We start from the raw sequence: 16,523 nt of genomic DNA, 5'->3' as shown, positions 1-16,523 counted from the left end.
GCGGACATTGTTTCTCTTTTGTTTTCCTACTGCATGCTAATAGTATTTACAATTTTTCCTTTTCGGCAGAACTTTTTTTCTCAAGTTAGTTAATTAAGGACCCTCTACGTTAACAAGGTTTTTAAACATGCGTACTAAATTATTTACTTTTCGTGACTACGATGCAAGTAAACAAACAAAACAAGGCAAGCAGAGTTGTTATCATAGGGTTGTCATCGCTTCGCTTCGCATCGCATCGCATCGCATCGCACAGTTTTCTTCTGCTACCACGGACGTCTGTCAACCGTGCACGTGTGCCTTGCACTTGTGAATTTTATTTTAACTTTTTTCATTGGTAATGGAGAGAGTTTGTTGTTTATTCAGTTTTACGGAATTCCAGGAAATACTACGTGTGGTTGACAAGGTACAACAATTTGTTTTTGTCTGCTTTACTTACAAGTGGAATGTGTCATAAGTTTTCATTGCGCTATATAGTATCTTCCATGCATAAATTTTAGAGCCCCCCCCCTTCTTTGTTTTGTTTTGTTTTGTTTTAACATCGACTGTTTTTCCTCTATATGTATGAACCTTCTTACACAGAATAGAAACTTTTCTTGCAGGATGCATTCAACAATTTGTGAGGTGCAAGCATTTCAGATCGTTTCGTGTAGTTTTTTTTTTTAATGCGACTTGACTTTAATCTGTGTAGATTAAATGGTAAATGTTTACTATCCTTCGGACACCTATAACTTCCGAGTTTCGTAAATTTTTGACATTTGTACTTACCTATCTGCTTTGCGGATCATTTTTTAACGTGTATTCACGTTTTTTTGATCAATTCTTTTTTTTAAAAAAAGTGTTTTTGTAACTGAAGAACGTACGTTTCCGCAAATGGTTTGTGGGGCTATGTGTCAATGGTTCGTGGGGCTATGCGAGAATGGTGTGTGGGGCTACGCATATTATTTTCGAAACCAACTTTTAACTATTGTAGCCTATTGTGACCCTACCTAACCTAACCTTACCGGAAATGGTTCGTGGGGCTATGCGTCAATGGTTGAATTTCCGCTATGAAACATTCCCACATCACACAAAACAGCTTCCAGATGTTAGACAATACTACAGGAACTTATTACGGCAAGTAGTTTCTTCTGTAGAAATGAAGAAATCTATCCGAAGGATAGTAAACTAGTACCACCGAAAATTATTCTCCGACGGAGAATAGCTAGGCCCACGACCCATTGGCACGTGGATAGGTTAGTTCTGTTAGGTTAGGAAACATAGTTAAAATTTGGTGTCGTGTTAGTATCAGTATCTAGAAATTGGAAATAATTGCGAACCACTGACGCTAGCACCAAAAACAATTGGCGCTAGCCCCACGAACCATTGATGCTAGCCCCACGAACCATTGACGCTAGCTCCACAAAACATTGGCACGTGGTTAGGTTAGGCAAACACTAAAAAATTTGGTGTTGTGGTAGTATCAGGAATATATATATTTGGTTGTGAAACAAAAAAAATCGCGAAAATCGACAGTTTCCATTCCGAAAACTAACACCTTATTTTCGCTTATTTTGCAATTTCTAGATGTTCTACACCTTCAGGAATGTTCCGCGAAGCCGATATGTAAGTACGAATGTCAAAAATTGACGATAAGAAAAAATTAGAGGTGTCCGAAGGATAGTAAATTTTTAACATAACGGAGAAAGTATATTCTATCATATTTCATCAAATTACCACCCAATGTCAAATTTAATCAGTACAAGTTTACTATCCTTCGGACACATTTATTTATTTTTACAGAAGAAACTACTTACCGTAATAAGTTCCTGTAGCATTGTCGAACATCGGGAAGGTGTTTTGTGTGATGTGGGAATGTTTCATAGCTGAAATTCATGTTGTTTGTTGAAAATTAATTCTCCGACGGAGAATAGCTAGGCCCACGAACCATTGGCACGTGGATAGGTTAGTTCTGTTAGGTTAGGAAACATAGTTAAAATTTGGTGTCGTGTTAGTATCAGGATCTAGAAATTGGAAATAATTGCGAACCATTGATGCTAGCCCCACAAACCATTGGCGCTAGCCCCACGAACCATTGGCACTAGCCCCACGAACCATTGACGCTAGCCCCACGAACCATTGGCCAGGGTGGCTACAAACAAGCAGAAATGAAATTCCCTGACTTTTCCAGGTTTTCCAGAACAAAATTTACATTTTTCCCTGACAATTAGAAACTAAACTAAATCGATGTTTTTGCAAATGGAAATAATAAACTCATACAGATCCACGTATGGTTTTGTTAAGTACCAATATTATCTTCTATGAAATTGACTTAATTTCTCTATTCTCTATGATTGGAATTCAAACTGAAAAATAGTGAATTTGGAAAATTATTACAATTCACAAGCTAGGGAAGGATTACAGAATGTTGTCATACGCAGTAAGTTTAAAATAAAATACTTAATTTTAAAGTTACGACTAAATGAGATAAGAGTGAAGAGTGATTGATTAAGAAATACAATTTGTAATTTATCAGTCTCCTTATACATTCTCGGGATTATATGTTGATATTTCCACTGAGGTTTGGAACCCTCTGCATGCAAGAACCATGAGTGTGGACTCATTTTTCAATGCATAAAGCTACTTCTCTCTTCTCTGTAAAGCAAACAACTTAACTCTTGCATATAAGTGAAACAACTGAATCGAACAAAATAAAGTGTCATGTTTCCTTACATTATCAATGGGATTTCTGCTTCAGTACAGTATATCCAAGTGAAGTACTGTGAAACTGACAACATGCAGTTATACCATTAATGCTGACGAAAAGGGTATGTAGGTATTAGAAATTTAACGCAAGCAATTTATAGAATTTCATTGTATAGGTACCTGACTTAGCTAACCACACATTAAAACAGGAACACACTAATAATAAAAGCTTCTGAAAGTTCATATACGAGGGGCATCCTGAAAAAAGGTCCAATGGTCCCTATACGCAGCACTAGTGGTCGGAGAGCGACACACACACATGCAGGCAGGTAGAAGTGGCATGTAGCTGTAATCTGGTACAGTTGCAATGCAGCCGTTTTAGGAAAGTTCTAGGTTAAATATTACAGCTCTCATACAGTCTCCCACCAACTGCGATGTAGACTAAGTGTAGTAATCAGATTTTTGCACGCTCAGAATTTGGCACAGAGCCACCAGCAATCGTGTGATGTGTGCAGACCAGATGTCGTGAATGTTAGGATGGTCAGACGATGGTGCAGACAATTCAAGAAGGCCAATCGAATGTGCACAACCCCATCCAGCTGAGTACACGCGGGTGTTCCATCACTTCAGGTGAGAGATTTTGGACCATTTCCTGTACAGCCCTGGCTTTGAATGTACCGACTTTCATCTCTTTGTTTAACTGAAGAGGTCTCTGGCATGGCAAGGATTTCACAGCTACACTGCGGTAGAGATAGCTCCAGTCTTTGCTGTCAGACACATATACCATGGGCATACAAAATTTAGTGCCATGCTACGACAAATGCCAGAACAACGGTGGTGATTATTCCGAAAATTAGGTTAGGAATCACTGTTACTAATGCAATAAATTACAACTGATATTCTTCTTTTATTTATACCTAATCGTTAGGGACCTTGATATTCTGTTACTTTTTTTCAAATTGCTGTATTTTTTTTTTTACTATAACTTGTTATTTTTCCCAAAATTCACATTTTCATTTTAGTGCATTTTCTGGCAAAAATCTCAAATTATACCTTCATGGTGTTTTAAAATTAGTTTCAAATTGTAAGTCACATGGCTTACGCCTCTTCGTGAGAGTTTGGTATCTTGAAAGTTATTTTGGGAAAGTTATTTTCCATACCCCTTTTTTAAATTTTAAGGTATGGATTTTAGATAATGGAAATTTCCCCGTATATACTGAAGGGTGCATAATGACCATAAGTGGCAACGCACCCAAACAATTAAAATCAATCAATTTCACGTGACAGATACCGATATATTATGGCACCAAAAATTGGCATTATCATTTTTTGACTTGTTAGTGTTACGTTTCCCAAAATTAGCGTTTTTGTTTTAGAACATTTATCTGCCAAATATACTGAAACTTAATACTCCATTGTGCTTTTAAACTATAATTTTAAATTGTAGGTCACATGGTCTACGTATTTTCAAGACAGTTTGATATGTTGGAACAGATTTTTGAGGAAGTAAAAGTAAAGTGCTCCCCTGCACTTTTCCATGAAGGTGTATAGGGGTTTGGAGTTAGGGCCCCACACTTTCTTGATCACGGCTGAAGGTGGGGGTGATGTGATCAGCACCATGCTCCTGGCTACCTTTATCCCTCAAAGTTTCCTCAAGGTACCAGCTTCATATGATGCTGGGTGGTGCTGGAGCAGTTTGAATAGGTGGAAAACATCCCGGTTCTCCCCCGCAGGCGATCGACCCCGGGTCTCTCGCATATTAGTCAGATGCCCTAACGACTGAGCTCCATTGTTACTCGCTCGACAAATGCCGATGGTGCACACTTAGCTTGGTAATTCAAAACATATCTCATGCGAAAAATATTGAAGATGCTGCTCCCGTGTGACGGTAGATACACACTCGATCTCCTGTTAGAACCCTGCCACTTTTACATGATTTAATGTGGCTGTCGGAATTATTCCATGTACGTATAACTCTATAGTTTACTCTTGAATAAAATGTTGGAAAACTTGCATGTTCTATGTACACAAACATGGCCTACAAACAACAAGCATGTTGGATTTCATGGAATTTTTCATTGTTTTAGGACATTTCTTTTAAAAAAAATCGCTAAAAATGCCAAAAATTTGCATTTTATGCCAAATACGCATTATTTCGATATTTCTAACGGGCGAAAAATGTGTCCAGACATCACTGCACATTCCTAAACATAACTTCGCAGCAATTACCATTTTTCACGGTTTTGGCGTTTACGAAAAATCAATGTCCCTACTAACAGACAGGACAGAGGGTGGCGTTAATTTCATTGCAATACTAGTGTTGCAGTAAATTTGAGGTTGGGAGCATGCACTTGCCAATTTTTATAATGTTAACCAATGCAGATTTATGTTTCACTTTTTCGTGATAGTATTCAAAATATATCCGGTTTGGTTGGATTCTTCTTGATATCTAAGAATAGTGCAATGTCATTGTAAACGTATAACGTATGTAGCCTATGTTAACTTGTGCGAAACCAGTAATACATCAGGATGATGAAAGAAGACCTTCGTAAGCACTGATACTTTAAAGAAGGTGCAGTGAGTCAGAAGAGTAATAAAATTCCAGCAGCATATTTGCAGTCTAAAGCTCGTCTTGTTTATGCATGAAATTTTTGTTGGATGTTGCAGTCAATGCTATTTCTGTCGCATGTTGTAGTGAGATACTTTGTCGGGTGGTGATATTCGACAAAAAATGTATGTATCAAAAGAACCTATTTCTTTCAATGTTCCTTCAGTTTGCCCAAGAAAATGCCTTAGTAGACGTCCAACAACTATCGGACGGCGCCACCTGCTCTTATCCCCTCCATCTCTTGACAAGTCCCCTTACTACTCCTATACAGACAAGAAAAAAATGATAATTCAATGCATTTTCCATGTAATATTTAGAGGCTTAACTTTTACTCCCCCGATGATAACGTATCATCAGAGTAAGGTCGTACTGGCCCGATGATACCATATGGTATCATGGTGCTGATTATGAAATAGATATGCTTTTCGGAACTTCATACTCTTATATTTGGGTGGAAACTCTGACACAGGTCTGGAGCAAGCCTGGGAAATTCACACTGATGACCAACCTCCCCTTTCTCCCCGCAACATATCCATGCCACATTTCCGAACAGAGTTTCACATTTTGGCTCATTATTCAACTTTTATGGCACCCAGGAACATGAGAAGCGGGAGAAGAAGGGGCAAACTCTAAGATTTTTATAGTTTTTTCATTGAAATTCGGGGGCTGCACCCCCCAAATCTCCTTCCTCGGTACGGCGTTCTGAATTGTTCACTGTGGCATGCTCTGATGTTTTAGCTGCAAAACAAAACTTATCCGAAGTAGATTGCTCCCATAGTGCCCGAGTTATAACAATTTCCTGAGTAATATGCAAATTACCTATTTTTTAGTAAAAAACAGAGTTTAACATTTTGGCTTATTATTCAACTTGTATTGCACCAAAGAACATGAAACATGTTTCATTCTCTCTGGAAACGTCCATTTTTTGAAGAGAATACTAAGGTTTGCGCCTTCTCTCCAAAATAGCGGGAGAAGAGGAGGCAAACTCCAGATTTTTATGTTGTTTTTTTTTCATTGAAATTGGAGTGTCGCGCACCCAAGCCCCCTTCCTCGGTCCGGCGTTCTGAATTATACACGGTTGCATGCTCTGATGCTCTATCTGACAAACAAAACTTATCCGAAGTAGATTGCTCCCATAGTGCCCGATTTTTAACAATTTACCTCCAAAAATGCAAATTACCTATTTTTCGTAATAAAAAAAACACATTTTGGCTTATTATTCAACTTGTATGGCACCCAAGAACATGAAACATGTTTCACTCTCTTGAGGAAACTCCAGACTTTTATGTTTTTTCCCATTGAAATTCGGGGGTCGTGCCCCCCAAACCCCCCTTACTCGGTTCGGCGTTCTCAATTGTACACGGTTGCATGCTCTGATGTTTTAGCTGCAAAACAAAAGTTATCCGAAGTAGATTGCTCCCATAGTGCCCGAGTTATAGCAATTTTCCTTCAAAGAGTGTTCGAATTTAAAATTCCCGCCGACAAGCCCGGGCGAGAGAAATCTATCTATCTCTATCTCTCTCTATCTCTCTCTCTCTCTCTCTCCTCCTGCCATCACTGGTTTCTGGCGCCATGGTGTGCATAAAAGGGGCCAAAAAGTTGAGGCTGAAACTTACGAACGAGATTTCCTGTTCCCGTGCAGAGTTCCATAAGGATATTAAAAAAAAAATTAAAAAAGGCGAAATTCCCTGACTTTTTTTGACACCTCAAATTCCCTGACTTTTCCCGGTTTTCCAGGTCTGTCGCCACCCTGATTGGCGCTAGCCCCACGAACCATTGACCTTTACTACTCGACTCCTCTGTTTCCATGCATTAACATTGTGTGCCGGAACCATCTCAGTATGTGTGTTTGTCCATTTCATCTCATCAGGCATAAAAACATCTATGGTGTCTTTGAGTGTTTTTACGAAGCTGTTACACATGCACAGGATGTACAATCCACTCGACAACACGAGATTTAAATTGTGGGCTGCAAACTGGACGCAGACGGCTCTCGAATATTTCTCTCTGATTCGAGCCTGAACACCACTAACGTGTCTTGTCCTCCCATGTTTGCAGCTCTTATAAAAGCCGAAACCTACCAAATTGTTCAGATTCAGGCCTTAGCACTCACAAATGTTCAAAAATGCCTGTCAGTTTCCACTGTCTTGTCATATAACGGCACGAAACAAAGGAAGTCTTCTGGAATACAGGTGGATCACGAAACAATTAATGCACAATGAAAACCCTTCCGTTCCCATCACATCTAATGTTTCGTCTCCCAGTATGATCAAATGCTTATTCATTTATCTCCAGTGACGTGCCCAAGTGAGGGTTGGTGAGGTCATAACCTCATTTGATCCAGTATTCCTTAAAAAAAAAAAAAAAAAAAGAACGTCAAAGACAGGAAAAAATGGCAAAATTAGGACTGACTACCAAAAATAGTATGCGTAACCCCTCTCCCTTCCGAAAATCCTGGGCACGCCACTTTATCTCGGACACGTTTTTAAAAATCAACTCACCAGAAGTTTTTATCATTCCGTATTGAAGTAAGATGCGTTCTTCCTGCAGGTTTGGATATGATCCTTTAGGGTGCTGTCGTCTACCTGCTTTCACACCTAACCTTAACAAGGCCCTAATTTTCCATCCTTGTGACTTGGATTTTCAAGACTTAGGAAGGTTTCAGACCGAAGGGACACGCGATACATGTCGATTGGAATGGGCCAATCAACAGCAACGTTTCACACCGTAGCGACACAAAAGGCCGAACAAACCTAATTTCGAATTGTGAAATCCTCAGGCGACACGGTGTGAAATCTCCCTTATTAGATCACTGTCATTGTCACCTCAAAGTAGTAGCTCTTGTTGACCACAGAAAAAAAAATCCTCAACCGGTGGGAATGCTCCTCAGTTTTCTTCTCTCTCCTATATTTTCTGTGCTTGTTCACTATACAGGCAGCACCTTACGAGTTGATATACACAGGACATGTACTATGTAGACATTTTAACGAAAAATCTGTTGAAGTAAAGGATGGCTAGGTGGCTCAGTTGGTAGAGCCCTGATTCGGGTCCTGGTAGAGCCTGCAATTTCCGCCTAAAATGTCTACATATGCAACATCTTCTTGCTTTCTCTTCTCGACATTCATAAAATTTTCGGGTGTCTCTTTATGGTAGTTAAGTGTTTGAATGTGTTTCGAACCCAGTAGGCTTAAACAAAAGTATTTTTTTATACCATGAAATTCTCGGACTGCATATATGAAATTTAGTTCTGGCAAAACTAAATCATCACTTAAAACTTTGATTTTCAGTTGATCTATGCAGCTTTTTCTGTTTTAATAAACCACTCCAATATCCGGTATTGCTGAAATATTCACTTTAGAGAGAGACCTTTCATCTCTTCGGCCCTCGACCCAAACTAGCACTACACTGAGGCCCCGGAAGTTCTGCTGTCGTCAATGTCTTCATTTTCGAATCACTATATCTTACAAAGCAACCAGAGGACGCTGACTGATCACTAATCGACTGTATGAATTGTCACACTTACCTCTGAAATCTCATTAACCGATTCTTTGTAAGATCAACCGAAAAATTGAATCCGCGTATTTATATCATTATATTCTAGAACGTTCCGCAGATAAAACGATTCGTTAATATTGCCAGTAGTTGACTCCTTCTCTCATTCAAGAACGTACCCTCTCCCGCCTTCCAGAGATTAGAAATTACAACGAACCGCCCTACGTGCGGTGCTACCTTTGTTGTGCAGCTTCCAAATGCTGACAAATCTCTACAGAGTGTTCAAGTGCGCTGCGACAACACCGAAAGCGCAAGAAAAGTTTACGTGCAATATTATCAACAACATGGTTATAGAACATTCTCTGTCTTGCCTCGATAATTGTCTATTTCCTTAAATCATCGTCACATTATTCAAAAAGCCAAAAACCTAATTTTATCTAGTTAAAAATAAAAAAAACATCCTGGGGGAGGGGGCTCGAGCCACCTCAACCCCACCTTAGATACTTGCTATTAACAATAACAGGGTTATAGAACATTCTCCGTCTTGTCTCGATAATTATTTCTCTCAAATTATCATCACATTATTCAAGAAGCCAAAATCCTAATTTTATCTAATCTAAACAGAAAAAGTTGCTGAAGGGGAGCTCGAGCCTCCTGATTCTCAGTCTTGTCTCGATAATTATTTCTCTCAGATTTATAAATTTATTATCTTCACATTATTCAAGATGCCAAAAATCTAATTTTATCTAGTGTAAATTGAAAAATTTCCTGAGGGGGGCTCGAGCCACCTCATCCCCACCTTGGATACATGCTATTAACAATAACAGGGGTATAAAACATTCTCCGTCTTGCCTCAATAATTATTTCTCTCCTTAAATTACTTTCACATTATTCAAGAAGCCAAAAACCTAATTTTATCTAAAGTAAACTGAACAATTTTCTGGGGATAGGGTCGAGCCCCCTGTGCCCCATCTTGGATACGTGCTATTATCAATAACAGGGTTACGGAACATTCTCCATCTTGCCTCGATAATTATTTCTCTCCTTAAATTATTGTCACATTATTTTATTTCACACCACAAGAAACCAAAAACCTCATTTTATCTAGTGTAAACCTAAAACTTTCGGGAGGTTCAAGCCCCCTAAGCCCCCCTTCCTCTGGATACGTGCCTGACTGGTAACATCGTTACCTTGTAATCAGGGACGCCAGGTACAATAAGTACCTTTCAGGCACCATGTGATGCAGCAATACCAAATAACCAATATTCTACTGATCCGATAGGAATGGTAAGTGTTCTGCGAAGAACATGAATAGTTTAATAACCAAAGAAATCAGCATATTTAGATACTCACTGTACAAAACTAAGACAAACTAATTATATGTTGGCCATCTAGGATATGCAAAGAAAACCAGAGTTTTAAATTACACGTTATATTTAATTGTAATCAAATTTTCATACAAACATTTTTTTTATATGTAAATCTCTCTGTAACATATTTTGTTTCTAGTGTTTCTATTTCTTTCAGGTCTTTGATGTGGAATGTAATTGCAAAAGAAAATAATGGAAGAATTTTTGCAGATAAACTGGTAAGCTATATTACTTTGTGTTCTTCACTTAGCCCTGCTATTTAAATTATATAATGAAATATTATGGCTGCTGAGCAAAGTTTTGTAGGCTGTATGTAACTCGAGAATGTGCAGGGTCTCATAAGTTATATAGTATAGGTAAAAGTATGTATTGAAAGTACCAACCGTCTTTCCGTTTACCACATTCAGAAAAACAACCCCTTAATTGAGGACATGTAGGACATCAGGGGTTATTTCTTTGCAAGCACCTGTGATTCTTCATAGCAAATGATGAAGTGATGTCATCTTTTCTTCATACACAATTGACTTTAAGCCCTGCAATATCTAGTATGAAAGAGCCCTTCAAGACCTTTCCAACGCCATCCATACCACGTGTATGGGTGCTCTGATTGCCGAAATATTGCAATTTAAAGTTTACAAGATGTTGAAAAAATGGTGAAAATCACACATTTTACACCCCTGTAGTTTCTGAAATACAAAAGATATGGATCTGCAACTTTGCATAATTTCCTGCTTCAGGTGGCCCTTTCAGTATGCCAAATTTAAAACAAATGAATAGATGTAAGATTGAGGAACTTGTTGATTTGACATGGAATGAATGTTGCTTATACATACTATATAAGTCAAGACGAGAACAGGATGGAATGTTTATGAATCAAGATGTAATTGAGAAATTGTGAATGAGACAGACCTCCTCACATATGAGATGAAGTGAAACCCTTAGTTTTGTCGTAACCTCATCTCAGTAGCATCTCTTCCTAATGAATACTAATGATTTGTTCAGCTGGCTTAATGTAGGGAATACTGTTGTTTCTCATTTTGAGAAGGAACCACTGTGCTCGAGACAGCTAGGCATCTGACTACCACACGAAACCCTGAGTTATATCCATTGGGTGCTTGATATCAGGTGGGAATTTTTCGAACAATGACCCTGAAGTCACAGCTCTGTGGCTCACCCGACCTCTAATGAATGGGTACCTTGGTGAAATTGGGGGAGAGTCAAAGGTGGTTATTTAGGATGTGGTGCTGATCACATCAACTCTAATATGGCTGAGATTGAGAATGTGAGAAACTTACTCCCACTTATGTTCCTCCATGACACAGTGCAGCATACACATTTGAAATTACTTCGGATGCATAAGCACTTATTTATTTATTTCCATTAATGAACTCAACAGGCTTGTGCCCAGTTAGAGAATTCAGAGATACAGGTTTTCATGCATGCTTCAGTGTCCGTTATTTGATATTGTTTTCATTACACTGTTTTTAAATTGTATATATGGCATAGAGAACAAATCAATATTTTTGTTACGCTTTTCTAAGGCATTGTAGAGAACACTCATTCTCCAGATAGGGGATTTCTTGACAATGTTTGTTCGCACTCTATTCACAAAAAAGGTTTGATGATTGGATCGTGTCTGATTCTTAGGAACGTGTAATTTAAATTGTGTGATCCAAAGAAGAGAGCGAAGTTTTCCATTATATATTTTCCAGAGCAGCAGCAGGTCGCGGACTGTCCTTCGATCATCAAGCCTGTGTATTCGAAGCTCCTCTATTAGATTACTGTACGAATCAAAACTGGGATAAATACCTTCAACTTTATACTTCATATAACATAACATTTTTGATTGTACTCGCTCTATTTTTGTAGTCTCTACTATACTGTCAGTGTTCCATACAACAGACCCGAATTCAAGTTTTGAACGTACTAATGAGTAATATAATGCCTTAAGTGTTTGGGTGTCTCGAAAGTGTCTGCCCATTCTAATAGTGTGAGAAACACCACATATGGTTTTCCTGGCTATAATTTCAGATGGAAGAGACTTGCTAGCTTAAATGCCTCCCTGATGGTGCAGTGGTAGCGGGTCATTCCATGCCAAACCATCCAATGGTGGTTGCATGACCATTTTAGACAAAATTTCATTTTTAGTACATACGTTTGTACATGTTTCTAGATATCAAAACCCATGTTCAAAAAAAAATATTGTCTTTAGTTCTCCTGGGGCAGCCATTTTTCCAACATGGCGCATGGCTTTTTTTGCTCATGTAGCACTTTTCAGAAACCTTAATATCTCAAAAACCATTAGAGCTATAGACCTGAAACAAAATTTGTTTTGTAGCTAATGAGGTATACTTCCTATGATATTCAGGAAGGTTTTGCTTGAAATTGCATCGTAAGTACGAAAATTATGGTGGTAAATGGGGTAACGATAGTAAAAAAATTGCATTTTTAAGCCTGCTTTTTTTAATGAAGGGGTTTAGTCTAAGGTTTGATTTTTTCTAATTTCTGATGTTGCAAAGTAAGGTTAAAAAAGAAAAAGAAAAGACTTCATTATTTTAAGTATGGGATATATTTTAACCTTACTTTGCAACATCAGAAATTAGGTGACATACGTTACCTCATATTGACCAAAACGAGTTGAATATAAAAGTTGAGATTTTTACTGTGAGTTAGGTTCATGAAGGGCTTCCTATGTGCTAAATTTCAGAATTTTTAAAGGGGACCCATCTCATTTAACCCCAAAAACTGTCAAAATTCAATGAACGGCCATGTTTGAGCCCATGCTGTAAAAAAGGGGTGCATTTCTGAGCACTGATATTTTATTTACAGACACCCTGCAGGTAGGTCTACACATGAAAAAAAATCAAGCCTTAGACTAAACCCTTTCATTAAAAAAAAATCGGGCTTAAAAATGCAATTTTTTAACGTTTGTTACCCCATTTTCCACCATAATTTTCGTACTTACGATGCAATTTCAAGCAAAACATACCTGAATACCATAGGAAGTATACTTCATTAGCTACAAAATGAATTTTGTTTCAGGGCTCTAGCTCTAGTGGGTTTTGAGATATTAAGGTTTCTGAAAAGTGCTACATGAGCAAAAAAAAGCCATGCGCCATGTTGGAAAAATGGCTGCCCCAGGAGAACTAAAGACAATATTTTTTTTGAACATTGGATTTGATATTTAGAAACATATACAAACGTATGTACTAAAAATGAATTTTTTCTAAAATGGTCATGCAACCAATTTTTAAAAAATTGGTAGATTTGACATGGAATGACCCTAGCGTCATCGTCTTGTAATCAAGGGATCCCAGGTTCAACACCTGGTGGAAGCACATAGTGGTTTGGATCTAACTTTAAACTGTAGGTCCATTCCAGATTAACCTTACTGTGCATAAAGTGGACTTAAAACATGAACTCATCAAAAAAACCTTGCTAGCTTAAGGGTGTGTTGTGAGAAAGAAAGTTGAGTAAACACTAGGGATGGGTGATATAGGAAATTTGGTATTGCAATATATCGTCACAAACGATGACGATACAATATTTTATATTGCTAAAATATTGTGACAATATATTGACAATATATCACTGACACAATACAAATCACCAAAATAACTTGACAATATATCGCTGACATGATATATATCACCAAAATATCGTGATGAAATATCATCTAGTTGATATCGCCTGGATGATATTTTGTCAATATCAAGATATATCGTCTGGATGATATATTGCCCAACACTAGTAAGCACCTCTTACATCTCTATCACTTCTCCTGAGAAGAATTCAAACCTCTTTAACACCATCTGCCCTTTGCATGTATATCCTTTCATGGAAGCCAGTGGATTTTAAATCTGAAGTTTCATGTTCAAATTGAACAATGTTTTCTTCACAAATCAAGAGTGATGGGAACTCTTAAAAAGGAACATATTGATGTCCTTGCATTTTACTATCCTGATATCAGTTACTGATTTCAAGGCAGGCACAGATATCACCTTTCCCAACTGCCAGAGTTTGGATATATTATTATGCCTAATATTTTTGAATACTCAAATGTTCTGTCTTTTGTCACCAAGTTTAGCAGGCTCGTGAAAATTTCTTTTAAGTTTGATTTAATGCAAGTTTAATCATTATATGCAAATTGGAAATGGACCTACAGTTTAAATTTGGATCCAAACCACTCTGCAAGGTGATGCAAAAGGGGATCGAACCCTACAGATTTTTTTGTTTGCTTTGTTTTTCACATTTCTTCCCATATCTTGATTGTTCAGTTTACCGTGACAATGGGAGGAATTATGGTAATTACATGTACTATATGTCCACAAACTAAATGCTCAGTGGCTGTGGCCAAATCTGGAACTAACGATGGGATGAAAAATTATTTGCAACATGTAACAATGCCACTTCACCTTTACAGTACGTGAGATTTGTCACAGAAGTTGCCACAGAAGTCTAGTTCTGAGTTGCAGACTTTAAGTCTATTCCAGCTTATAAAAATAAACTGGCAGTGGCGGAGCGTGACCTTTCCAACAGTGTAAGCCTCTCATGATGATGGTTATTTCCCGTTGTGCTTATTTTTGGGCTGACGTTGTTAGTGATTTATCCACACACATTGACCCCCCTTCCCCCGTATTTTTTCAGAACACTTCCCTGGAATTTTTCACCAAATTAAAAATTCCGGATATGTCCCTGGGATTGGTGGTTTCTTTGCTAGGCTATGTATCCTACATTTCAACTGATAATTAAGTCAGTCTTATTCCTATCACAGTGAGTAACGTAACGAGAAAAAATATGCAAAGTTAGATAAAATGAATAATAATAATAATAAAGAAACGAAAACAGAAGGAAACAGAAAAGTGCTGAATACTTTTCACAACCGTGTAACCAAGTATCAGCTTCGTACCCTGAATCACAAAATCGGCGCACTTTATTTTTCGTTTCTGTTACTATGCCTGCTGAAGAAGGAAGGGATGGGCCTACCTACATCCTCAAGTTCCTTCTTGGCAGCAAAATCCTTGCTGGATAACGGCGTCTTCAACAAGTTCTCCACCCCACCTCACAATCACACTCATTTTATTCCATAATGCACTTCACTATCACACAACAGCACAGGGCCGACAGTCCGCTTTCAATAGATGGAATTCGCAAAAGTAATACCTCGACAACAAGAACGGGGAAACAAAAAGAAACCAGATTCAAAATTGGTCACTGCTCAAAGCAGTGATCTTTCGGACTGTGAGGGGACTATCCCTTTCGGATATAAATAAATTCCCTCTCTTGCCTTAAAATTCCCTATATTTAGTAAAGAAAATACAATATTAATTATAAAAGAAATGCTCACTAATTGTAGGGACATATCCAGAAATTTCTATCAAAGGAGATGTAAGTGCTTTCTTAGGATACTGTAAAAGCAAATCTAGCACCTAAAAGATCATAAACAGGCTTTTCGAACGCTGTTCGAAGAGTGTTTGAATCACGGACTACGTAATTAATAATATTTGGTTCACATTTGACATGAGATTTGTAAAATTGGTTCAATCTTCAGCTTTCATTAACATTTATTTATTTATTTATTTTTGCACTTTTTAGCACAATTATTACCAGCTGAGTTCATACATAAACGGAGAACAGAGATCTTAATATTTCTGATGTTTATGCTCTCCTATAAGCTAAAAACAGAAACAAGAATTTAGCACATCAATGTGTATCTAGTTTTCCCGTATCCCGCTCATTTTTAGGTTTCTCCTTTTTCCCCTTCCTATTAGATTTTTGCTTCAGAATTCTCTGTTCCTGGAAAAAACCTTCTTGAAGCACCACTGGCTCAAATTTCCTTTGCAGTCAACCATTCATACCCAACAACGCTGGAACCCCTCCTCTTGCAGGACCTGTGTCTCACTGGCACGTTATTAGTGAAGCCAACTCAAGCATAATGGTGCTAAATCTCGCACAAGTTTAAAAAGTCGTTTGTAAGTTGGAGATATAAATAAAACAAGAGGGTCACTTTTCGTTGTGGTTGAATTTTCTCAAACTTTTCACATATAACGTCGAACCCATGCCGTTGGTTGAACCATTCGAATTTATATTTATGTTTTTGTTAAAAATTAATATTAATAATATGAAAATCACAAGAATTTAGTAGTATGTAGCATAATTTCGGAGTTTAAAGGACACCATGAATGTCCAGAAGGGGCAAGGCAAGGAGACACTTCCTGAAAAATGAATGTCAACCATTTTCACACATACAATTTTATTTCAGTCACATCAAATTGTTAATTATTGTAAGGGCGTTGCAGAACTTCAAATTGAATTAGTATATTTTCAGAAGGGAAATATACCTAGTTTACCCCAACCCCTGAAAAAAAAAT

General features: G+C 37.8%; 1 protein-coding gene across 2 annotated transcripts in view; it reads left to right on the top strand.

Moving 5' to 3' along the window:
- The first annotated feature begins 245 nt into the window (after positions 1 to 245).
- LOC145986555 (little elongation complex subunit 2-like) overlaps positions 246 to 16,523 on the top strand; it is a 94,449-nt gene continuing 78,171 nt past the window's right edge. For both annotated transcript variants that reach the window (XM_083120700.1, XM_083120699.1), the window contains exons 1-2: positions 246 to 403; positions 10,310 to 10,370. In XM_083120700.1, coding sequence (XP_082976826.1) covers positions 10,345 to 10,370 — 26 coding nt within the window. In that variant the 5' untranslated portion in view covers positions 246 to 403; positions 10,310 to 10,344. The remainder of the gene's footprint in view (positions 404 to 10,309; positions 10,371 to 16,523) is intronic.

This window comes from Lepisma saccharinum, chromosome 4 (genome assembly GCF_977018435.1).
Source record: "Lepisma saccharinum chromosome 4, izLepSacc3.1, whole genome shotgun sequence".
In the NCBI taxonomy this organism is placed as follows: Eukaryota; Metazoa; Arthropoda; class Insecta; order Zygentoma; family Lepismatidae; genus Lepisma; species Lepisma saccharinum.
Note: the sequence above shows the minus strand (reverse complement) of the source record. Positions and strands in the feature narration are given on the sequence as shown.